The sequence below is a fragment of the Lonchura striata genome, chromosome 3, assembly GCF_050655825.1.
Source record: "Lonchura striata isolate lonStrDom1 chromosome 3, ASM5065582v1, whole genome shotgun sequence".
Classification (NCBI taxonomy): domain Eukaryota; kingdom Metazoa; phylum Chordata; class Aves; order Passeriformes; family Estrildidae; genus Lonchura; species Lonchura striata.
This window is the reverse complement of record NC_140705.1, coordinates 20,795,227-20,822,272: the sequence shown is the minus strand read 5'-3', so window position 1 is coordinate 20,822,272 and position 27,046 is coordinate 20,795,227. Positions and strand designations below refer to the sequence as shown.

Sequence of the window (27,046 nt, the reverse complement as noted above, 5' to 3'; positions counted from 1 at the left end):
GGCTGCACTTTATTTAAACCTGAAGGCATTGTCTGAGTAGTATGAATCTATAACTTTTCAACCTTTTTTCCTGTTGGATCATTTTACACATCTTGTGATTAAGTCAACCTGGAAATTTGTTACACCCTAAAGTCAGATGTTAATTGGTAGTCTCACGTTGGCATAGTCTGTGAGAGCAAAATATTGCATGTATCCTGTGCCAGTATTTTAAGTAGGTCCATTTTGTAACAGTGAATTACATCAGACTTTCAAGACAGTTTTTGGGAACTATACATGGGAATCCATCTCACCTCACATCAGTCACTGATAAAAACCCAGTCATCCAGGTCTAAATTAGTAGTCCAATCACTTTAAGAATTACTGTGAGAAAAAGAAGCAATTCTGGGGGCAACTCTTGCCCATTTTAGATGCTTATTTTACCAGGAATTTTACCAGGAAAGGAATCATCCTATGCTTGTCTCTGTCAACCACAAAGACAATCAAGGACAACTAGCTCAAATTAGGACATCTAATTTTGACAGTTACCATCTCTGGAAGTGTTCAAGAAAGAAGTGGGCCTGGCACTTGATTTAGTTGACATGGTGGTGTTCAGTCAAAGGTTCAGTCAATGACCTTGGAGGTTTTATCCCAACTTAATGATTCTATGGGGCTGTTAAATGCAAAGGGATGAGAAAAACTCCAGCCAAAAGCTCTGCTCCTGTGACACACTGGTTTGCACTGGGACATAACCTCTCCTATCTTTTGTTGCCAGTGTTCATTGGAAATGTGGGACCTTCATTTCCCCTGCTCCACATCCCCTGTGAGCTGGATGGTAGAGCACATCTGAATGGAATAAGCCTGCAGCAAGAACTGAAACCTAATTTCCTGAACCTTCTGCTGAAGCTACTACGTAGCAGCCAGTACCAGCTTTGGCCAAGGTATCTTCATAAATCCGGACAGGAATGAAAAGCAAACCTTCTGTATTTCTGTAATTTTTTAATTACATGACCAGTTTGAGGTACTAGATTAGACCATGCTGTTAATCCCATTGAAAATGTTGACATTGAAGTCAGTGGAACCTGTCAAATTCATATAATCTCAGGATCTGGATCATTATATGAGCTGAGCATATTATTGACACAAACAAGAATTGTGTTTCCTATATACAACTTTTAAAAAGAGTTTTTCAAAATAGCTCATCACTGAAACACTGCTGCCAAATGAATTACATATAAAAAACCCTATTTTTAAAACCAGCATCTGTCTTTGACATCTCTGATAAACAAAATCTGTGCAGCACTTTTAAAAACTAATGAAATAATTAGTATGACATATAACCTCAATTAAAATTTATTCAGGCAAGGCAAAGTTACTGGATGAGGTGGTTTTTTGGTTTTTTTTTTTTTTTTTTTAAGAAAGTAAATCTGTGTGTGCAATAGGTTAGCCTCAATATACAGAGTAGATCCTTTTAATTCTGTGCATCTCTCTGATTTTGTACTGGAAACTAACAATTAAGAGGAAATGTGACCACTAAATTTGGAAAAAACTGAAGCCGCTACAGTCTCCCTGGAGAAGAAATGTATAAAAAAAATTACTATAATCAAGTAATTCAGTGCGCAAGATGTTACCTCCATATTGAGAAAACTTAAGTCTGTAGGCAGCTCTGTGTTACATAAATGATAAATATGTTTTGACAGTGTAATTAATGTTAGTCTCAAAACAGAAATGCAAATCAAACAAGACATCAAGATCAGAAACTGTAGGCCTTTGCTAAAATTAACAGAGGTGTGGGCAAGACAAACCTCATAGATTGTTGATGGACTGGTTACAAAGAGCTCTATTTTAGATCAGTTAATTAGCAAGAAATTATAGCCTAACCAGCATCCTGTAGATGACATGGCAAAGTGCTGACAGCTGGACTGCTCTTCTAAACAGTTCCTATGTACCTCTAAAATACTGAAGTTGCATAAAAAACACCATCTCAGTTTTTCAATTACAGGAAGGAAAAATGTTCTTTTAACTATATTTCATTTTCAAAATGTATATGTGGCTTTTCAGGAATACAGATTGCATTTGTCATCAACACAGTAAGAGACAAAGACAATAAAAAATTCTAAGCACTAAGAATCACTCTTCTTGTGCCACTATTTTCATACTGAAATATAACAAAAAAATTGAAAATGTTTTTCAGTAAAATTTCTTCTCAAACTCCCACATATCCTTCTCACTCAGTTATATTAATTTCCATCAGCCTCCTAAACCCCCTCATGAATATATTATGTGGGCTTATAATTGGTTTTTCTTTTTTATTTTATATTATCTTTCTTACAGTAACTATGTGTAGCTTGTAATTTTATTTAATTTACAGTAAGGAATTTTGAGACAAGTAGGATGAGAAAAACAATTTGCTTACTTATGTTGCATAATTTTATCAGTATATTATGATAATAATCTGACATTAAAGAACATAAGTGATTACTAAATATTTTAAACAAATGCAGTTTAGTACCTTTAAACAATTAATTTAATCCAGAGATTACAAGTCTGGACACAAACTCAGAATGCACTATTTTGTCAAATCCAATAACCATTTTACCCAGAAAGCAGATCGAGTAAGTATGAGTGTCAAAACCAGTCAAAACTAAGAAAGCTACTTGCAGGCTCCCATCCCTGCAATTAGGTGTAAAAATGATGCTGCTGTGTTTTGTTCTCTCAGATTTTTAAGTTCTCTCAGTTATCCTTGTTTTCAGTGGGACCCAAATTCAACCTTAGTTTTCATCCTAAAATGCAATTTGAATAGCTTTACTTTTTACCTAAAATTAATGGAAGTTAGCTATCTATGCAATGCTATCACTGTAGACTATTTTAATAGACAACAGAGAGAAACAGGGATGTCCAGAGGACCACTTCTTTTGTAACAGGTACAAGTTATGAAGGACATAGATATCCAATGACTATAATTGCATATTATGGTGATTGTCTTTGAAACCTACATTGTAGATACATGCACCATGTGAGATGAACCTTTATGACTGACACAGAGAGTGGAAATACATGTATTTTTCTGGACACAGTAATGTCCGAAAAGGTAAAAAAATACATATAAAATTCATGACTCGTTGATGTGTCCTTGATATGCTATTCTCATTCTCAGAAAGCCAAGTGATAGGCTACTCACTTCAAACTAAGTATCTCCCAGAACACTGGATGTCCTCCAGTTGCCCTTGAGGAGTAGTAATGTGCTGTTGGGATTGCTCTGGTATTTGTGGCTTCCAGTGTGTATATTTCAATGGACTATATACTGAGACTGAACCTTGGCCTTACAGCAAGTAAGGCTTTGTCAGGACTAATCAAAGGGCTATTCATTGACAGTAAAACACCTCACTGTAGGCTGAGGTTTGTTGATTCTGTGTTGGTGCACAATAGGCTCCATACACTGTATTCAGACTGAGTCAAACTCACCAAAACGTAGCTACCAAAGCCTTCCTCCCTAAACAACAGCTTTTTGTCTAGAATGATTCAATTCTCTTCTAGTTCCTGTATAGATGTCTCAAATGGTACCAGTCAATTGTCTTTGAACTAATCAGAGTTTCTTATGATGGGAACTTAGACAACTAGATTGCACAACAGAATGTATGTTTAGTTGACTTGACCTGAAGGTTAACCCAACACAATTCAACTAGCCTGTCCGGCCAAAGGCTAATTTTCTCAGGTTATGCCCTGGAATGTCACCAATTTTAGTGTCTTTATTTTCTCTGGTGCTCTGGAAAAAAATATTTCCAGTATGTTTTAAGTATTAGGTTTATCAGTTGTCTTTCTAAGGTAGATATGAGTCTGAATAAGTTTTTTCATGCAGAAATCGATCAAATGATGTTTGTATAGCTAGCATGGCAAGGAGTGTAGTTCAATGCACATATCATGATTACGGCTCCTGACACACATATCTTCAACGAAGAAACAGGACTGAATACATGCAGAGCTTCTGAGAAGACTCCTTAGAGGTTATTTTTTTTTTCCCAAGAGGAGAAGCACAGGCAGGGTCCTTCTTTTTCACCGCAAGGAAGCCTGATGCATTGGTGCTCCCAGGGTCACCCACCCTGTGTGCTTCCCACAGCTGCACAGACACAGCCTCAGGGTAAACAGCTGGGCTGAGATTTACATCTGCCACTGCCAGGAAGGGTTCAAACTGAGCAGTGAATCACCATCCTTGCACGTTATATTTTTCTGATAAAATCTACTTTTTTTAACCATATAATACCATAAAGAAAACATAACTAAGAAAACACTTTCAACAGAACAGCTTTGAAGCCAAATTCTGCCAGGGGAGGCAGCGTTGGTGTCCTTTTTAATAAGAATAGAACCAGATGTCTGGCAAATCCAGTGGGTTACGGAGGCATTTTGTCAAACACAGAACAGAAGGAGCAAGAGAGAAACACTCATTACACATTTTTAAACTAACCATAGATGGAAGGCAGTGACTTCATTTTTTATCTTTGACTCTGAAAATAATCTGCACCAGGGAGAATGAAAATTATGAAAAGCTTCTGGCTACTGCTCCAACTGCCTTCATGCCTCATCAGCTTGAGGAGGCCAGGCAGCCCTGATTAGCACAGCCTTACTCCATCTCCAGGAATCCCAGAGTTGTGAACAGTTGTGACAGATCCTTGGCCATCTTGTCAAACTCCTTGGACCAAAGTGTTTGTGTCACCTTCATCCTAGTGACTTCCTGGGTCATTTTTACCATGTAGAGATGCTCTGGAACAGCAGTGTCAGCATAGCAGCAAAACTTCAACATGTTTAAAAAATTAAAGACTGATTATGCTCTCCAGATACATCCAGAGCAATGAAAATTGTGTGTCTGTATCCAAGTGTAGAACTCAGCTCATAATTTGTTAGGATAAGATTTATTCTCACAGTATAGGAACACAAGTTGGCACAGCATCAAAGGATTAACTCAGGATGCTGAAATGCTCCCAGAGATAGGTGATGTTTCCTGCAGAGAGTTAGAGTGTCAGATAATTCCACAGAGCCCCAGCAGTAATTAAGGAAAGTCAACATCCTAAATGATGATAGAGAACACAGCCTTCTATATCTTATTTGAACTCAATGCTTTGTGTTTTAAAACATATATTTTATGGATTCCACTGCTAGCTATTAGCAATGGATACCAGTAAAATCCTCTCAGTCTGACCATTTATTTCTATAGAAAAAACAGAAATTGTGGAGATGTTACTTCATGCATAAGTTTTCCCCCATTTGGCTGGGTTTTCCTAGCTGTAGTGCATCAGATTAAGAAGATCCAAACAACCACCTGAATGAAATATCTCATACTTGAGGAAATAAAAGAAAATCACACATCTGTTGCTCATAAATTTTATTTTAAGAACTGAAAATAATTTTTCCCTTAATTTTTATATTTATGCACATTTATAAAATTCCTTCTGAGCTTTCTCTTCCCTAAGCTCACAGTCCCAACACTCTTATGTTTTTCTCATGGGAAGGGGTGTCATATGTAGTAGCACCATGGCTTTTTCCCAGCTTTGGTATCTTCATAAGTGGCAAAAAAACCTAACAAACCATTAAAACCTCAAAACAATAACTAATGTTATTAGTGTTCAGATAGCAACCAGTGAATCAATGCTTTTATGGTTTGAAGGGGTAGCCATGCTATGGAACAGTACAATTTCTCTGTGAAATATCATATTCTCATCCATTTATTTTTGTAAGTACATGATTATGCAATCAGTTCACTGAGCATGAGAGTTTTGTGGCTAAATATCAAACATGGGCTTTAAAAATTCACCTTACATAGCCCTTTATTTGGAACTGGAAAGCTGAAAATAGCTGAAAGTCAGGAGAAGGGAAACCTGCAATTCCTCAGGCATCCTGAGTAATCGCAGGAACTCTAATTGAAAACTTCCTCATCCAATGTGACCTAGCTTGAATTAATTGGTTTTGGAATTAGTCCTGAATAGTTCAGTAAATGTGGAATTCTCTGAAGTTTACTCATTGCCAAGCAGAGTCCAGCTGAATGAGAAAAGTACAATGGCCCAAAGACAGTTTTCAAAAAGTGAAATGGTCCAAAGACTTTTCATCTTCCTCAGTGAAATCTTTAGCAAGCATGAGCTTAGTTGAGCTGCCTACTATGAATCAGAAAAAAGGAGGTGTGTGCACAACTGAGAGAATCATTAATATTGGAAAAATCTGACAGATTGCATTATGCTAGAATAATTTTCTAGAAGAATTTAAAAATTTTATGCACTATATTAGCAACTTAAGGTTAGTAACTCTGTTCCTCAAATCCAACAATGCTTTATGCTAAATTTCTCTCAAGAGTAGCAGGAAATCCCTGAAGTGGGAGAAATTACTTTGGACTGACATTTATCATAGGACAGAAATACAGGATGCCTTTATATACCCTGACTAAGTCCCATTGTGCTGAAGTCCATAGCTAGGTGGATTTTTTAAAATCATTAATCCATTAATTTATCATTAATCCAGTCAAAAATACTGTTGTAGCCAGAAAAACTGGGTTAGAGGAACATGTGGAGTAGTTTTAAGAAACTGAAAATTATACTCTCTTTTACTCATCAGACTGAAAACCAAAGAACTTAACAGAGTCTGCTTAGCTCCTGCTTGTTGCTGGAGAAGGATTTCATGCATCTGCTTGAGTCAGATATTTAGTATTTCTGGCTAGCTGCTTCAATTTGAATATAAAAGCAATATACACTGAGAAGCTATTCCACCTGATGGGTAAGCATCCTGAACAGTGGTCCAGAGGAATCCAGAGGAAATGTTTGTCACAATAAAGATGAAAGTGTTTTATACAATGTATATAATGTCATCAGGACAAAATATGTGCGTTTCCACATCTGAAGAGAATGCTAAGTTGGTGTTCAAGTTGGCCAGAAGTGCAAATACCAAGTTACTCTCTCTCTCTCAGGGAAGGGATTTTAGCATGTTTTTCTGCTTCACAAGAGACCATCCTAACTGCCACCATTGCACTTCAGTGTTTATGCATTCACAGTAAAACCAAACTTTAAATAAAACCTGTGAGGAAACATCCTCAATAGTCTATAACATAAGAAGTGATTAATATAAAGGACTCTCTCTACATACAGAACTTGTAGCAAAAATAAACTGACCTTCTCAGACAAAGGGGAAACGAGGGAGTGATTAATATCTTCCAGATGTCCTTGTTGGTTGTTTTCATAGTACAGTCCAGTGCTGTACCACAGTATCTGAACTACTTTCCAGTAAGAGAAGCCAGGTGTTGCAGGTGGGATAAGGAGTTACTGCTCCTGACCTACTGCCCTCATTTCCCAGCAGGACTCTGCAGCCAGGGCTGGCTGCGGGGTGATGCAGCCAGCACTTCCAGCAGCACTGTGCCCCACTCCCTGGCTGTCTGCTGAGCTGGCAGTGGGATGGATGGCTTAGACAGCAGGGAGCCAGGCTGGTGCTACCTGGGAAAGTGACCCAGTTTGCATGAACTCTTCCTGAAAAGTGAAACATTGCTTGCAGGAGTAGCAGAGCTGTAAGTCAGTAGCACTTAGGATGACTACTGCACTCAGTGGCTTCCCATTCAGGAAATTACATGTTGTCTGTGCTGGAGGAATGAGGTGGGAGGCAGCAGCAGCTGGAGCTGCATTTTCTCAGCTGTGCATCTGACAGCTGTGACTGGATACGGTTCAGAGACAGAAAGCATACGCTGCCATTCAGGGCTTTTAACATCAAGGATCTTTTACTGGGTTCATTATCTCCTCACAGAACGGAACGTGGTGGCTGGAAATGCCCTAACCTCAGTGAAAGAAGAGTCCCAGCAGGGGTCACACAGAGGCCAGGTCTAGCTTACCATAGGCCAGCGATGCTGGCTGCCTCCTTTGCACTGTCACTTGTCTCATTCATTTACACCTGGGGCAACAGGGAGTGCCCTAGGCCTTGTCACAATCTCCCTCAGAGGTGGAGAAGACCAGTTCCACAAATAATTAAACCACAAGGATTCACACAGAAGTTATGTGTTCTTTAGTACCAATGTTTCATGGAGCGTTTTCTGTCAAGCTGTATGCAGTTAAGAAGAGCCCAATACTGGTAGTTCTTTTCCCATCTATTAGAAAATCCTTTTAGCATAGTCCAGTAATAATTTCCCACATGATATTCATAATAGTTGCAACCTTCCAAATGTTGTAAAGGCATCTGGGGGTATTTTAGTAAATATGTTTTAAAAATATATATTCTATACTTTTGTAATTGAATTCATAGATAATTTTATATTATTTTAGGTTTACATTTTTAGTTACAATAATTAATTTTTAGCTAAGCTAGGGTGTTATGAATCAATTGCTTTACGACAATGATAAGGGGCAGTCATGACCTATATAACTAAAATTGAATGGAATTATTAAATTGAAATTACTGTTAATTTTCTAAAACATTCCTTTAGTTTCTTTGCCAAGAAGAATTTGTTACATCAGAAGCAAAAAAGAAGTTAATGTAATTTTCTTAAGAAATAAAAGACTGAATTGGAAATAAAAGCTGATGTGAAAGTCTGACCTTTCTGACATTTATTTGAATGTCAAATATCTGCCAACACCATTTTCACATTTCAGGCAACTGCTTCTTTTACAATTTTCAGAAAGGGAAGAAGAAGTAAGATTTTTGTAAAAATTATAAGGATAGGAAAAGCAGCAACTCCCTCCAAAGTGACAAGGGTTGAAGAGAGAAAAATTGAAGCATTACACCTAGGATTTTAAAAACAAGAACTTATTTGGCAAGTGAAATTTCCCTTAAAAGTGAACTACATAATCCTTACTCCTCTTGTATATCATAGAGAAGCTGAGGACAAATTTGCTCTGCGGCACAGAGATGACATTTGAATTACAAAATCACACTCAGAACTGTATACAGTCCTTAGGCTTGGAAATTATTTTGGAACAGGAAAACACCTCAAGTGATCTTTTTTCTCCAGATTGTCAATATCACCTCACCACAAAAAAGAAGAATTACATTGTGGGCAAGAAAATCTCCCTGATAAATAATTTCTGAGATGAGGGAGAAGTTAAGAGTGAAAGGAAGGTTAAACTTTTTGAAACCACAGTACTTAACCAGTAGACTACTAATAAATGCAGAACATTTTTCATAAGCATGAAAACACTGTGAGACAAACACAATTTACTAGCTAATCTTGTATTTTCCTAAATATATTCTATTATTCAGCTTTTTCACACTGAGCAAAATAAAATAAATTATTTTCAGTAAGAATTTTGGGTTTAGGTAGCATATAAACTCAGGAGAGTTTAGATAAAAATCAATCGACTTGGTAACCAAGCTAATTCTGAAAATATTCCAATTCAATAGTTGGAGCAGACTGCTAAATAAGCAATCTGTTTGTGTCTTTTGCCATGGAAGGTGACTTCATAATGATCACACAGTAATATAGGATAAAGATGAAAATTAGTCTCTGGGGTAGCAATAAGATCTCGTTTTATATCATGATAGCATGTCTATTAATCAAAGAACAGCAACATCCCTAGAGGGGGCACTGTAAGCAACAATTGCTAGTTTTACACAAAGTTTTATATAACAATTAAAATACTATGCTTAAGATAAAATAACATTTTATGCTACTTCTGGAATCCAAATGTGTTATTCAACCACAGCTTCCTTTCTAAGCTCACACTGTTCTATTATACAACAGATGTATCAAGGAAATAATTTTAAAAGTATTTTTATATGATAGGTTTTGAACTCATTTTTACCTTTTGTAGATGGGTAGCCTGCACTACAGCTTAATAGTAGGTGGCAAGGACAATATCATAATTAGGAACTGGCACTAACACATTTGGAAGCGTAGAAGTGAATTTGGATCAGTTTACAAAGAATACATACCTCCTATAGATTTCATTTTGTTATTTAATGGCTCTTTGTGCAATCTTTTCTTTACCAATGCATACTAAAATTCTAAAATGGATAAAGCTATCATCTTTGTTAAGCAACTAATAAGAAAAAAGAAAGTTGCCAGAAAAATGTTAAGAGATCTTAACAGTGAGTTACAACAATGAATGCTAATGGATAATGAGTAATATTAGATGTGTGGAGCATGCCAAAGCATTTACAATTCAGTGCACTGGTACAATTGGTTAGAACTTCCCTAAAAGAAATTCATTACCTTTTACATTAACTGCCTTCAAGTATTTAGACCAAATATTTTTAATTTCTTTTTTTTTTTTGGGGGGGGGGGGTATAATTAAAATTATAACAACAAATCTCATTTAGAAGTTCAATTACTTGGTATATAAACCACATATATCTAACAATATTGAAATTATACCATTTGCATTTGCATTCTTATACTTGCACCTAGATAATGGTATGTATGTGATATGGAGGTCAAAAATCCAGGTCCATCACATTATGCATGAAAGATTCTTCCCAGAAAGAGCTTATTCCAGGATGTAGCCACAATAGTACAGTATTAAAAACAAAAAGAATACTGGTATCAAACATTATCTCTACATAGGGAAAATGTTTCTAGAGTCAAACCTCCCTTTAGAAGGCAATCTGATATGTTTTTACATGCAGAACAATGAAAGGGTCAGTGGAGACTCGCTTACCTGTGGTTGACCTGATGGTTGAGGTGATGTTGGAAGATGTCAGCGCAGGGATACATTCATCATCTTGGGAATAGCCTGCCTGAATGGCACGCAAGTAACTGTGGCTTCTTGTTCGGAAACATCCAGGGAGGTCAAGGGCATCCATTGCCTGAGCTTCAACTTCACTAAACACTGATTCACACACCGATTCAAACTGTCCATTAACCTCTGCTTCACTCATCTGAATAAACAACAACAATGCATTTGATTTTTGACTTGCTTTTTTGTGATCATCACGGCCTCAACATCTCAAATGGACACCTGTACATTGATGAAGAACTGTTTTAGCAAATAGTTAAAATGTAGTAATCCCTTCTGATCACATTCACATTGTTTAACTTAGATCAGCTGTATACACATCTATATTAAATGCATCACACATGCCATACATTAATGTTCCAGGAACCCTGCCTGGCAGAGCAGCCCAGCTTGGACCCTCTACCATGCTGTCCTTTCAGCAGCAGCCTCCAGCTCCCTGCAGCACTTAGGCAGGACCCAGCATCCACCTGCTAGCCCTGCCTTGCAGATTGGGCATGATGCAACTCTGTGCCTTTTTTAGAGGCAATTTTCATGATAAGCATGGCTTAGGCAGAGTGGCCAGGCTTGGTGAACCTCTAGGTAGGTAACCATATGTCGCTGTTTTGAAGATTAGTACCTTAATTCTACCTACAGCGTTTTTCAAAGATTCACTGAAGGCAGCCCTAACTACCTGTAAATGTACCTGAATAATTCAATATTATGTTTATCCAAAATCAGATAGAAGTTAACACTGGACAGATAATTCTGAAAATAATTTTTTTCTAAAAAGTGAGTACTAAAACTCAGAATCAGTATGAATAATTTTGCAAGTTAAATTTATGGCATCACTAAATGTCACATCTAGTTGATATTAATTTTCCTATACAGATGCTAAGTGCTCCTAGTGCTTTATTCATTATGGAAAGAGAGTCCCATCAAATGTTTCAAATGTTTTAGGGTTTTGGTTAAGTAAAGGGTAATTTTATAGAGAAGTTCTGACGATTATGAATAACAGATAATTTTATGTAAGACATTTTGACTACCGAAAATCTTCTGAAACGAATTAAATTACTCTTCATGAAATTTGCTTCTAATAAAGTTAAGTAGACTAATGCAATCTCAAAGAGATAAAAAAAATCTTACTCTGAACTATTTTGCAATATTGTTGATCAGGAAATATATGGTAATTTAGTCCATAAACTCTGTAAGTCTTAGCTACTTATTTCAAACTAAGGTTATTGATAATAGAAAATTAAAAGTTTTCAAACTTAAATTTAAAATATATACCATGGAATTCAACATTATTCTTGAGTCTAACCTTTCTCAGATGTGAAAAAAGGAAGGATCTCACAACAAAAAGGCATAAAAACCCCCACAAATTATACAAACCGCTATTATGTAGATGGAGGATGGTGTAATGGAAAAAGAACAGGAAACAGCAAATGTTCAGAACTTGATATTTTAATACATTTGCTTGGGGTAATATCTATTTAATGGATTTATTAATGGTCTGGAAATAGCTGGACTGTGAGGTAGGAAGTATGTGGCTAACACAAAGTTGCATGGGTTAGTGAACACTGAAAAAGCAAGGAACTGTATCCAGCAGGTTTAGTTAATCTGGCAAACTGAACAAAGTACCTGCAAATGAAATCTACTGTGGACACCTTCCAGGTAATGCACACTGAAATAAAGAATTTTAACCACTACTGAAACCAATTAATCATCATGGACAGCTCAGTGGCTATCTCTGTGCACAGACATGGTCAAAGAGACAGAAGATGTTAGATACTTTCTATGTGAGAAAATTGTTATTTGGCAGCTGACAGAACTTGCTTTGAATGCAGGATTTAATACTCATGAAATTTTCTCAAAAGCAGAGTATAATAAAAAGACAAAATAACCAATAAGCAGCGTAACAAAAAACAAGGCGTCAGAATGATGGAAACATCAAGGGAGCTGGGAAAAAAAATTTGAAAGCTTTGGAAAATGACTGACTGTTTCTAATTCTAATGTGTGCTACATAAGATTAAATTTAGAATTACCTCAGATAAATTAAGGAATTTGACTGAAGGGCATTGTCAGGTGACCAGCCCCTCCCAGCTCTCTACCATCAATTGAGACTGACAAGCATTTCCAGAGGGCTCTCAGCCCACTCAGGATGTTCACTGTCCTGGAAGAAACTCTTTTGCTCCATTAACTACAGAGGAAGCTTTAGTTGTTGCCTCAGTTAAAAGCCTCAATTTAGATGAGTTGAATCCAGGCCTGAATAGCCATGCAATACAAATTGAATATGAATGAATATGAAATTGCTTTCAAAAGATTTCTCTTTTAACATAACCATTGTGTATGTATACCCTTAGGTGGCTCACTAAACGGTCAAAGAAATATTAAGTACCATGTCTTAGAAGTGGGAAGGGCCCATCTGTCATGAAACAACACAGGGAAGGAAAGTCAGGACCAATAAACATTAGAAACATTGGGAATTTTATGTAAAGTCCTCTGCTACATAGAACGTGTACGTAATTCTTATAGTTTATTGCCCTTCAGGTGTGATTCAGACCTCACTTTACCAGGAGTTAGTACTAACTAACAGACATAAAACCAGTAGGGAGGAAAACTGTACCTTTTCAGGAGACCCCATACATAGAATAGTTGATAGAACTTATTCTTTCACCCAAGAAGAATAAGGGATTTGATTTAGGATGAAACACTGCTCCTTTGGAGCATATTTTTTTTCAATCTATATCTTAATCAGGCAGTCCACATTTACTGAAATCAGAGCAGGTATTTTCAGATGATGAATATTGTAGGAGTGTACTCCTCATGCTCAGTCTGAATCTTCTTAACAATTAAATATTTAATATGCACTGAAGAAAAAAAACACCAGTATTTATATTTTTGATGAAGAATAAATTGAAAATATATTGTTTGATAGTGTCTATTTGCCTCCAGCATTCAGTATTTTTCTTGAAATTTTGAGTTACATTCCTTAGAACTGATTTACTTCCACAATTCACATCCTCAGTTTGATAGTAATTTAAAAAATGAAAAAACCTAAAACCATCCACTAGTTTCAAGTCTCACATCTTCAGTTAACCTATAAGAAAAATTATAACAAGAATTTCCCACCTGACTAACACAGCTGGCCTGACTGAGCGTGCTCACTGCTCTCATATAGCTCTGATTCCTTGAGCGAAACTTTGGGGAATTGTAGTTTGCAGAGGGATCCAGGTTGTGACCCCCAGGCACGTCACTTGCAGTTTGAAGGTAGCTCTGACTACAAAGGAAAAAGGAAGAAAAAAAGGAAAGTGTGTAAAACTACAGATGGAATCAATTAGGACACTAAAGGCAGTAATTTGTATGAGACACACAAACCCACTCCCCTGGGTCCAAATCTTACTCTTTATAAAGCATCATAAATCTGTTGTAGCCAAACGTCTTAGCACAAGCAGAGAATCTGTCTGTGGCTCTGCTACCTAGATGGTATGAAATTTTAGGTCTTTGCTCTGTTTTAATCTCATCAGTCCTCCTGGCTATTAATGTTGAACTTTACTAAAAGACAAGGTCTAGGTCAACAGGAACAAAAAAACAGAGCTAAAGCACAAACCAAAGTAACTAAAAATCTTTTTTTGTAGCTGAAATATGTTCCTTGTAATCTGGTTTTCATCAGGGTTTTAGGCATCAAGAGACCTTTTATCTTCAAAGAATTTATATAGTTTTACAAAATATTAAAATATCCCATGTTCAGCTAAAAAAAAAAAATTCATAAGGTGCTCAGAGCAACTGCATGAAGCTCTAGAAATTGTTTTATTACAACACATTTCTCATTTTGCAGGACTGGGGCTGTAACACCACATTGAGCCCTCTTCAGTATGCTTTCACACCAAGAGTATGCTAGTCTCCATGTTTTGTTTTAAATGTGCTGATTAACATTCTAGAAAAATAAAAGGAAAGTGAGGAAAGTGCAGTACTTTGCCTTGAATACAAAAAATTAAACTCTGGTATACTAGAGTTCTCAGACCCTCTGTAAATCAGATTTTAGACTTTCCCCTGCACATCAGTGCAGAAATGAATTGGTGCCCCAGATGATATTTGTTTTCATGTGGTAAATAGGGAGATTTTATATTTATTCCTTAAAGGTAGCTTGAACAAAAACAGTTTCTGGGAAAGTAGATTTGTGCCAGTTGAATGCCTAATACTGGCCATACAGCTACTTCATGCTGAGCTGGCAGATTTGGTCGGTCCAGCAGCGTCTGTGACATGTGCCCAGGCTGCTGGAAATTTCCCTGTGAAGGGTGACGTTTCCTCTCTGGAAGAGCCAGACCACTCAGTGAGTGAGAAAGCCACAGTTCAACTCCTGCCACAAGACAAAGCACAAACCAGGGTTTGGTTTCTCAGACCATATTTATCAAACATTGAGTATGTCCATAGGCTAGTGCTTGAGGAAGAACCCAGCCTTCCTCATGGAGCAGACACAACCTAAGTTTGGATGCTGAGAAACACTCTGGGAGGAATCTCAAACATTTTATCGTGGCTTTGCCTAGAAAAGCAGAGTACTGAGATCCATCTCCCCATGTGGCCATGTCCTTTGATGTTTGATGTGTGATGATCCAGTATTCCCTCACACCACCAGCTGCAAGAGCAGATGTGATTTAGAGACCCTTATACTTGGGAAGGTCTGTTCTCAGGCACTTCCATGTGTTCTTCCATCTCAGCGTCAACACAGACATAGCCCTACTTCCTCAGTGCATCTGCCTTAGATTCACAGAATCATTTACTTTGGATAAGGCCCTGGATCATTGAATCCAGTTGTTAACTGAATGCTGCCAAATACACTGCTAAACCTTGTCCCTAAGTTACATGTCTACATGTTCTTTAAATACCCCCAGGGATGGTGACTCAGCCATTTCCCTCGGCAGCCTGTTCCAATGCCTGATAATCATTTAGATGAAGAAATTTTTCCTAATAAATTTGCTGGAGCATATCCAAACAAGAGCAACAGAGCTGGTGAAGCAAAAAAAAGGATGCATTTTGTTTACATCTTTGTTCAAGAGAGATATTCTTTCATAATCCCAAGAAATCTCCCTGGAGAAAAACCCAATTAATTTCTTCCTGAATATTCAGTTCCTTCTGTGGCATGCCTCTGTAACCTCATGCCAGAGATAAACTATGTAGAAACTATGCTATAACTGCTAAAAGAAAAATGAAAATATATGAGATTATTGCAGGTATGTGCTCAGAGGTTAATTAAGTCATTACAGTCAAAGTGATTCTATGACTAAGATAACAGGCTGATAGTGGGTCTAATTTGTTTCTAGATGATAAAAAGAGCATTTTTCTGTTCCCATAGGTATGAAGACAAATAGATTAGGTGAAGTGGTGTAAAGCCTCACCATCCACATTTAGTTGCTGGATGTAACTAAACTGCCTTTCCTCTAGAGATAGGCTGATATCTGACAGCTGCTCTGAGTCATTCTGATTTTTGTATCTGCTTTACTTACTCATGGAATCACAGAATGGCTTGTGCTGGAAGGGACCTTAAAGATATTGTAGTTCCAAACCCCTGCCAAGGGCAAGGACATCTCCCACTAGACCACATTGCTCAGAGCCCCGTCCAACCTGGCCCTGAACACATCCAGGGATGTGGCATCCACAGCTTCTCTGGGCAACCTGTTCAATGCCTCACCACCCTCACAGTCAAGAATTTCTTCCTAAGATTTAACCTAAATCTCTAAGTTCAAAAGTGATCACCCCTTGTCCTGTCACTACCTGCCCAAGTAAAAAGTCATTCTCCCTCTTCTTTAAATTACGTACAGGAAGGTTGCAAGGGAACCTTCGCTTCTCCAGGCTGATCATCTCCCAGATCGGTCAGCCTGTCTTCACAGGAGAGGTGCTCCAGCCCTCTGATCATCTAAAGGGTCCACATCTTTCTTATGCTGAGAACTCCTGACCTGGACATACTATTCCAGCTGGGGTCTCACGAGGGCAAAGAGATTTTTAATCTGTCTGGTATTGTCAATAATCTCTTTGATGTTGTTAGTATTTTTCAAAACAAATAAGCCCCTCATGGATGTTCTGCTTGTCATCATCAGGTGGCAAAATCTTGATTCTAAGTTCATAAAGAGTTTGTTAAAGAGATGTTTGAGATTTCATTAAAACATGAGCCACATTAAGAAAAGATAGAATAGAATTAAATTAGAAATTACTGTATGAAATATTCAAAATTAATTCATTTAAACCTGATTATAACAACTATCCCCTTTGCTAAATAATGATTAAAAACCTTGTATTTAATTAATGACATTCTGGTTCTTTCCTAAGCATTTCTATCATTAAATACCATTTTCTATCATTAAATACCATGAACAATTTTTACATCAATCATTTCTTATAGAAAGAAGCCCAGTATTCCATACTACTTCTAAGTAGCTGAGTTTTGATGAATGAGTTTGGATATTACCTGATCGTTAAATAATTTTTCATTTATCAGAGGAGATTAATTGATTCATGGAACTGTAGCAAAGTGAAAGAAATGTAACATATAAAAGCTATAAAATCTATAAAAGCAATTTTACTCTCATTTGATTAGCATTTTGAAATTTTCCTGATAAATAGAAATTATTAGTTTTTATTTCTAAGATATCATCTCAAAGTTATCCTCCTGGATAATTGTGTTGATGCATGGTGCAAATTATGATCTTGCTATAAACATGATCCAGGAAGTGAAATACCGGAGTTACATGGGGAAGTTGCTCTCAAATGTCATGATCTGTTGCTCAAGGAAGTCTCATGCTTGTCAACAATGCTAGAAAATGCAGTCAACATCTGGCCTTAGTAAATGCTGAGTTTTTAATGACATCCACTCTACCTATAAGCTTAGGAACAAAATTATTTAACTTCTTTTCCAGAACATCAAAGTTATCTTGCTTTGAAAAAAGAAAATAATTTTCTTTTATGTTCTGTAGCAGCATAGATGATCTTATATCTCAGCTGATCACTGCAGAAGGGCAGGACAAGCATGTGCAAATGATATGTTTTAACAGATCATCTCCAAGACCACTAAAATATATGCATAGTAACATCAAAGAGGGGGGTCTAAAAATCAGTACTATGGAGAAGGAGGAATAGGGCGAGACTAACAGGAAAAATTAAATTAATATGTCTGCTCTCTTCTTACTTGCTTCTCTGAATAGACTAGACTTTAAGAAGAGATGTCCTTTAAAAGCTTTTCTGCCCCCAAGGGTTACTTTCCATTTTCCATTGGCTTCAGTAGAAGTTCATGGCAGCCAGGCAGAGGTCTTAAATTTAATGAGAAATATCTTATCTGAAAGAAAGGCTCAAAGCCTAAAGAAAATTTGGGGGGAAAAGCACTTCCACGTAATGACCTTGCAGCTATTGAGAACCTCTACTCTAAAACTGAAGGACTCCCAGTGAAGGTAGCTAAATTTGCAATAGCACATTCAGCACTCAGCAGATTGCCTCAGCGTGTTCAAGGAGGAAAAATACTGTATTAAAACCAGATAAAGTGAGCTATAGCATGACCTGTTTATCTGGGACAGTATAACTGAGAGCATGCGTGATAGCATAGCTGGGATAGCCTGTCAGCCTGGCACAGAGTGAATGGCAGTGAGGTTAGGCTGCATATTCCAACAAAAAATAGATCAAGAATAAGGGAAGAGATAGTAGTCCAAAAGCAGTCCTAAGCAGTTTCTAAGAGTCTTACATTACAGTCTCCATTTTTTTTGCATTTCTCTAAACTGCAAAAACTCAGGTTTCTGTATCCAAACCTCACATGTCCTGTTGCTGCTACTTGAAAGGTTGCCCCTTCATCCACACTCAGAAATCACATTTTCCAGAACCTCCGACAGCTCTTTTTCATTCTTGACCCACCCAGATCCTAATCCTTACTATTTCCTCTTTAAGTCCCAGCTAACAGTTTCCTGTTCAAGATCTTCTAAGACACCCCCGAGAAGTCAGCATTGGGCCACTTATCCTTCTGTTCTCTGCAGATTTCAAAAGTACCCCTAACACCTCTATTTGTCATCAAAGTCCTGCTCAACCTGCTACAGCCACCTAATCCCACCCGCTCACTTAGGAGACTACCACTAACCCAAACTGTGGTAGGGGACTTGGGAGGAGTTCCCCCGGACATGCCATGGGAGGAGGCTGTGGTGTAGATTCCCACCTCCCAGGATGTCCACCAAACCTACCACTCCCCCAAGTTATATAATCATCTGTTATGCCCACCTTTAGTTCTACAATGTTCTATGTCAATCCCCTTTGTACTTACCCTTTGTTCTAGAATGTTCTTAAGTTCTCTGATTGTAATTGGTTCTTCCCCAGTTATCGCCCCCTTCCCCCATCCTCATTTGTTGTATCCCTATCACCCCATCCTAACTCCTCCCCCGAACCCTGTTCCTATTGGATCCTTTGTATCCTGCCCCTCCTACTCTGCACCTGTTATAAACCCTACCCTGCCCCTTGCTCGGGGCTCTCTGAGCCTGCTCCCTCGCTGAGTGGATGTGTCACAGATCTCTGCTGACACCCAGCCCTTGATGAATAAAGCAGTTTTGGAGAGACATCCTGCCTTGGTGCGAGCTCATTATTAACACCGTAGAGGCTCAGCCATACTCATCAAGGCTAGCCTCTACACAAAACCTCCTCAGCTTCTTGTGTAAACTAACCATTCTATCCCACACTCCATCAAGAGTAAAGTTTAAGAGCAGAATGAGGCAAAATAATTTCAGGAAAACACCTGTTACTTTAGCCTTACAACAAGTAACAAGATGTGCTAAAAACCTCAAACCCAAAGAAAGAAAAAAGGATGACCTTTAAAAATTCTTTTGACTCCAACCCCCCATTTACCTTTGTGCTTTTCCTTGTCTTGTAGACGTCCTTAACAGAACATATATCAAAAAGATAGAAAAAAAATTGAGTTTTCTGGTACTGCAATCAAAAAGCACTATGTAAGGTTTGTGAAGAGATTTCAGATGTCTTCATTTCCTTATCTTTTCCCAACTTAGGCCTAGGCCTTTCTAAACAGCAAGCTATTTAGAACATGTTTTAGTGAAAGGAATGATAATGGAAGCTAATCCATTAGCTACAATAACACATTAACTAATGATAAGGGAAGGGCATTAACTAACAATCACAGAAAGACTATTATTTCCTCATCTTCAGCAATCTAATACTTAGCCTCCTATTCCCTTTTATATTAATGGTGTATTTGTTAAAGGAGTAAGATGCTTTATGAATAACATTATTTCATTTTTTTTTCCTGCATTCCACTGTTTTATATAACTTTGGGAAAGTTTATGGGACCATGGATAGTGTCTGAAGTAGCACAGTGACTTCATGTTTGGGGTGGGGGACTGGAGGCATTCCCACTGCAATGTGCTCCACAGCACCTCACACACTCAGTCAAAATCTTTAACTTTGCATAGCACTCGGCCCGTCCTTAGTCATCACCCAGATCAGATGCTGATGAGCACCTAGGATGGTTTGTGGAATGTCCCCTGAAGTCTCTTGGTACTGCTGCATGATGAGTATTGCTGTGAGCTAGATTTACAACACACAGTACTGCACCAGGACTTACACAAACATTGCATGTTTTGCAGAAGAGAAATCATTTTGTCATTTGGTGAAAAGGTATGTATGGTAACAATACTGTTTTACTTTTAGGACAGCTTGAAATGCCAGAATAAGAAGATGGCACACTTTAACATCTTATCTAGAGTCCAGGGTCAAAACAACAAAAAAAACCCCACAAAATCACAGAATCAAGTAGGTTGGAAAAAGCCTCTGAGGTCAAGTTCAACCTATGACCTGACAACACCTTGTCAACTAGATCATGGAACTGAGTGCCATGTCCAGTCTTTTCTTCAACACCTCCAGGGACGGTGACCCCACCACCTTCCTTGGCAGCCCATTCCAATGCCCAATTACCCTTTCTGTGAAGAACTTCTTCCTAATGCCCAATGTAAAACCTCACCTGGTGCAGTGTAAGATTGTGTCCTATTGTCCTGTCACTAGTTGCCTGCAAGAAGAGGCTGACCCCTGCCTGGCTACAACCTCCTTTCAGGCAGCTGTAGAGAGTGATAAGGTCTCCTCTGTGAGTCCTCTTCTCCAGGCTAAACAACCCCAGCTCCCTCAGCTGCTCCTCACAGGACTTGTGTTCCAGACACTTCACCAGCCTTGCTGCCCTTGTCTGGACATGCTCCAGCACCTCAGTGTTCTTCTTGAAATGAGAGGCCCAAAACTGGATACAGGAATTGAAGTGTGTCATGATCAGTGCTGATGTTGTGGTTTAACCCACTGCAGCCAAGTACAGGGTAGAAGCTAGAAGACCCCTAACTTCTTCCTACAAATTCTAATTCCTGAGCAGACATACTTGACAGCCAAGACAACCCCAGGGGAAAAGTTGCCTATATAACTCCTGAGAAAGGAAATCCCAGACACACTGGTTTCATTTTGTATTTTACTGTCTGCATTTTCTAATAAGTGATTGACATTACATAGCTTTATAATAAACCTAATATCATTGTTTAAAACAGTATGATTGTGATGCCAGCAATACACTTGCCAAGGTCATTCCTTGACTTACTCGCATTCAAAATAGTGATCACACCCCAGAGTACCTTTTCTTTGTCAAATGTTCAGTCACAAGTGCACCCTGGGTCAAGAAGGCACCGAAAGTGAATTAATGTCTTCTCAGGCCTCTAAAAGTTGTAGCAAGAAGGGCACCTTCTCACTCTGACTGGATTTATCAAGTTTATTCAGGGAGCATCCAATATAAAGAAAGTCCATGTTCCATCAAATTAATTTTTGGAACTGCCGTATTCTAAAATCATAACTTTTTATTTTCATGGTCATGCCTGCATTTGTGTAAAAATGTGAGAATGAATGGGAACATTAAAGAAAGTACAATCACTTCTGTTCAAATCAGTATATGCAATTCAGAAGTATCTTTCTGTGACAAAAAGATAAAATTTGCAAAAGAATTCATCTTGGGTGCCTAAAAGGGAGGTGCATTAGAATTATCAAAGTAGCGGTAGTTATCAAAACCTATTTTATTGAGAGATTTGCATTTCAATAGATATTCATTTCTCTATCTGGACCTATCTTAACTATGTCTTTCTAGATACATGAAATAGCTCATCGACCAGAATCTAATGATTAAGCTTAGCCAGCAGTGCCATTGAATAGCAGCTGCGAGTCCCACTGCATCTCCATGGAGCCCTGCTGGAGTTAATAGAGCTCTGCAAAGGCACCCAGATGTGCCTGCATGCAGCCCATTGGAGAACTCAGAGTGTAGATATTAAGTCTGATTCTCCCTTTCAAATAGCACATTTAGTCTGGCTCTTTGGGAAACCAAAAGTGCACATAAATCTCATAAATTCATCTGTAGCAAAGAATTCCTTTTCTATTATTTGATCACTGGTAGATATGAGAATTTGGGTGAAATGAAATAGTTTAGATGCCTAAATAGTTCATCACTGAACTTTTAAAAAGTGCGCCTAAAATATATTGAACATTATTACAGGAATATATTAGGAAAGAGGTGGAGACTGCTGTTTCTATCCTTGTGAAATGCCTACTAATCACTGGTAGGAGACAACTCTTACTGTTAGTAAGTGTTTAGGGATTTGGTACAACATGAACCAGAAGAGAATGAGAGGAAATCATCAGTATCGTTAAACAGTCTGGTGGTTTGATCACTCCTTGCAAAGATAGAGAGGATGTAGGCTCAACCAAGCCTGTATTCCAAATCACTCAAGATGTTCCTGTAATAAAAAAAGTAAGCTACAAGAAATCTAAACTCTAAATTTTCAAAAAGATGACAGATTTACAAATATAGTTAATCTATAGCCAATCCTAAAAGCCTTGTTCCCATATAATATTTTGAGCTTGCCCTGGCAAGCAGGCAACAAGCTGGTCAGTATCAACAAAATCCAGGCGGATGATATGGCAAAAACTCAAAGGGCATTTAAAGTATCATGTAGCAGTTCAGTAAATAGGTCTGTAGATCTAAGCAGAACTCAAATATTAGCTATATGTTCCTAAATCCATTTGTGGAATTGAAATATTCATTAATTTCCTCGGGAAGCTATCTCACTTATTCTTTTCTTTTTGCCTTTGGTGCATATACATGTACACATGGAAAAAGTTGAATTTGGTAGAACAATTGTAGATTACAGGCTATCAGGACTCATTAAAGCATCTGAACATGAGCTTAATTTAAGCACACATGTATGTCCAGTAGATCTAAAGCAAATAAGTGAACTTAATGCGGAAGTTGAAGCTATTAATGAGACTATGTAATTTCTGGAGAAGCAATTGAGTAGAATTGAGAAAAGTAAATATATATATATATATATATATATATATATATATATATATATACGCTCACAAATTTTCTGCTTTTTTAACCAAAACCATTTTAATTTTGAAATCCTTGCCTAAGGAAATGTTTCTGTACACATCCTTTATAGTTCTATTTAGTTTTTATTGAAAACTAAGCAAATGAGAAAATCAACTTTTGATCCTTTTCAAATGAAAAGTAAAACAAACTTATTTGTTGGAAGCAGAAACAAATAGGCACAAAAATCCAGAAGCATATTTTCCCTTGGATGTCACTATTTGTGCTTGTTATATTGACCTGAATCTTACTGCATTTTCACCACAATCCATCATGTAATTGCATTTTTCTGAGAAAATCCTGCTTTATTCCTGAAAAGACTCTGGACTTTGTGTAGAGCCTTAGGATCCCCCTTCCATCCCTAATCCAGGGTAATACATTTCAGCTCTTCAACATAAAGCTGGTATTTACTAAAATGAGGCAGGAGATCTGGGCTCAGTGACTCCCTGTGTTTCACACTATGCTACTTCTCAGAGAACAAGATGCCTAACACTGCTTAAGAGCATTTGCTATTATTCTGCAAAGGAAGAAAAGATGGGGATGTCTTTTGACCCCACAGAAGATGTTTCCTAGGTAGCCAGATGACTGTATGCCCTTCATCAGCATTCTCTCTTAACCCTGCAGCCTAATCTAACCCATATCTTACTGACTGCAGCAGATTATCACCATGCCAGTGACCCTCTGATTACATTATTAGTTGATAAGGCTTTGTAATTACCCCTCAAACTCTCCTCAGTAAATCTCCAATTTCACCCCTCAGAGACTCTGAGTAGATGCTACTACACTATAGGGCCTCAGAAAGCTACTAATGAAGTGTGTAATGAGGCTTTTTAGACTCAGAAGATTGAGGGGAAAAAAAACCCCAAAGATAAATAAAAAGCATATAATAGATGAGGGTTCTTTTTCTAGTGATTTTCCACATCTCTTACAAATATTTCTCAGGAGTGGCTTCAAAACCATTCCTAATTTAAAATGTAGAAGGGCTAATGGCAAATTTAAGTTTACCTAAAAAATTTTAAAAGGCTTGGATCAGTGGTGCACAGCAATGGATAATCTTGAAAGAGGACACTAATTTCTCTAGGAAGGAAGGTGTGCTTTTAACTCTCCATCTGTGACATTTCTGCAGCACACCCACCCCCCACATGTGCACACTTACCCACAGCCTTTCTGTGTACACCTGCCAAGGGGCGTGTCTTAGGAAAAAGACCCACGTTTGGCACTAAAGAATTGTGGAGTCTGCACTGTCATGGGCAAAGATGGATGAAAACCCACAGGGCTGATCTTATGCATTGCTTCCAAACTTCTCTTTTGACTTTCAGTTTTTCATGTTGTAAGCATCTTATGGTTACCACAAATGGTTGCAAATGGAAAGATTTTTTTTTTTTAATGGAGATTTCCCCTGTGTCTTAGAGGAGTCTGTGCTACTCCATGATTCCTGCTGAGCCAAGGGGTCTGGAAGCTAAGTGCTGTCTGATCTGGTTGAGGTTTAATCTCCTTGCTGTGTGCTTTGGCAACATTTTTGTTGCCATAACAAAGTCTGCAGAAGAGAACGTGGACGTGCCTTGGATAACAGTCCAGATAAGCATTAAGTTATGTGGCCATGGATAGATGCAATCTCTCACTCTGAAAAGAGGGAGAGCAGTGAAAGATCATTCTTTCATTCTGGTTTGCTGTGAGCCAGAAACATGTCAACCATTTCAGATTTTAGACATACTCATTTACAACATGAATGAAGTGTTTTGTGTTGAGTGGCGACTCACCAAGATGTGAGTGAGAGTGGCTGAACTATGTCCATATTTCATGCATTGTGCTCTTCAGGTGTAAAAAAAATACAAAATAGAGATGTTAAACATCTGAGGGAGGCACAGATGCTCTCTCTTTGTGAATGTGATTCATAATTTAAGATACTCATTCCATACAGTGGCTAAAATCTGGCTGAGTATTAAGAAAAAAACTTAACCTTGGGTTGTCAAGACAACTTGAAGTATCACTGGTATTGTACTGTGGTACTTTACCAAATAATTTGTACTATGGCAGATTCCCTTCCTCACTGAAACACTACATTTTCGTACTACCTCTGTGCTCACACATCTTTCTGTCTGCCCACCTATCAGCTTAAGGTGTCTGGACCACCAGAAACAGAAAATCTGCCATTAGAGCTTTATAAAACAAAACACATTACTGTCACTGAATTACACATTACACATTGCTGTCACTGAATTTATTTTACTTAGCTTAACCTATTTAATCTTCATAGTTTCTTGTGAGTCACTTCAGAGCATAATGGAAAACTTCAGCATAGCATGACTCTTCATTTGTGTGAGTGATACCAGTATGATCTTCAAATAGAGTGTATTTACTTTGGGCTAAATGCTATTGTTATTACTTTTGACTACATGGTGAGATGGTTTTCAGAGTCTTTCATAACACTTCAAAAAGGAGATACTGAAAACGGAATTTTTTATTTCTACAGTGTTATTCTGTTCATTTACATAATCAGTATATTAAGTACTTTTTTCCTGAAAATGAAAAGCATCAAATAACCATATTATATTCAGTTTTTCAGAATTACTCTCTTATTCCAGAGTATAAAATTCCTATTTTATTTTCAACTTTGCTTTCTGAATCCCAGTGTCTCTGATGCTTCGATCTCAGCTTTGCTTGGTTTTGTCATAAATACGGAAAAATGACATTTACTAAGTTGAAAGGATGCCCTTACAAGTCAAGTGGGTCAATCTCTCTTCCAGGATTGCACAAAACTTATTTAGGACAGGGAACTTTGTTTCAGCTATCCATTCCATAAACTGTTTGGTTGTTTTGATCTTTAATGTAAATGAAAATGCCTAGCAGTATATGACATACCTTCTACAAACTACTGCCTTCCAACGCAGTTTAACTTCATCTTCAGTAGCATCACAGCACAGCAGATAACAATGGACTGAATAGAAGGGCTTGCTGCTCTATTATACCAAAACTGACATCTGAACAATTTTGTATAATCATAGTGAAAAATAGTTTTTAAAAAATTAACTTTTTTTTTGTCCAGGGCTACTCAGAGTCAACATAATTTCCACATTAAATAGGACTTCTGGCACCATTTCAAGAAAACAAAAAGTTGAAAGAAGTAGATTCAGGTATGTGTCCTGTCTCCACCACAGCAAGTCTGATTGAATTACAATTTGCTCAAATGCAATTTCCTAATAATACTAACAAGTTACACTGGCTTCAACTTGATGTGATTGGACTAAGTCATGCAACATACTGTTTAGTTTTTTGAAACGTAAGAAAGAATTGAAATTAATTTATCTTCAGTGAATAATCCAGATATTTAGGAGCATTTAATTTTTGAAAAGTCCAGAAAAAAATTGAGCCCCTTTATGCTATAGCTATACTCAGAAATAAGCTAGGTCCATTACCTGACCCTTTGGCCAAGCTTCCCTATCCTACATTGGGAGTGGTTACATCCAACAGAGCTGGTCCCTCAGCCATGTCTTGGCATTAACCAAAGCTGAGACATGTGGCCCAGGCTGGAGGTGGGCTAGGATGCTGCTGGCTCTGCTCTCTCTCTGACAGAGGTGGTGATCAGATGGCTGTGGTTGGGTGTATCACCTGCTTCTGTCAGCTTTATAAACCAGCAGTGGCAGACTATGCACTTCCTTTTTTCCCCCTCACCCCCCCCACCCCAGCTTGGAGTAAATATACTCCTTTCCAAAAGCAACTTAAAAGATATTATTTCAGAATTTTAATACTTCTATTATATTTAATTATTTATATTTATATATTTATTTCTTTCTTTTTATTTATTATATTTATTTATTTGTATTCATTTATTCAAAAGCAAAAATGCATTTTTATTGTTTAGAAACTTTTAATGTTCAATTTGCCGGATCTTTGAGCAACACTAACCAGTAAAATAAGGCTTACTTTTGTCGAAGCATAAACAGAATTTAAATGGGAAAAAAATCCTTGCAAAGATGCCTAA

The 27,046-nt window shown here is 37.6% G+C and overlaps 1 protein-coding gene across 30 annotated transcripts in view; it reads right to left on the bottom strand.

The window, feature by feature from the left end:
- Nucleotides 1-27,046, bottom strand: part of DLGAP2 (DLG associated protein 2) — a 450,420-nt gene that overhangs the window by 42,638 nt on the left and 380,736 nt on the right. For all 30 annotated transcript variants that reach the window (XM_031504438.3, XM_085574578.1, XM_021551143.3 and 27 more), the window contains 2 exons: nucleotides 13,776-13,923; nucleotides 10,590-10,809 (listed from right to left, as the gene is read on the bottom strand). In XM_031504438.3, the coding sequence (XP_031360298.2) occupies nucleotides 10,590-10,809; nucleotides 13,776-13,923 (368 nt within the window). The remainder of the gene's footprint in view (nucleotides 1-10,589; nucleotides 10,810-13,775; nucleotides 13,924-27,046) is intronic.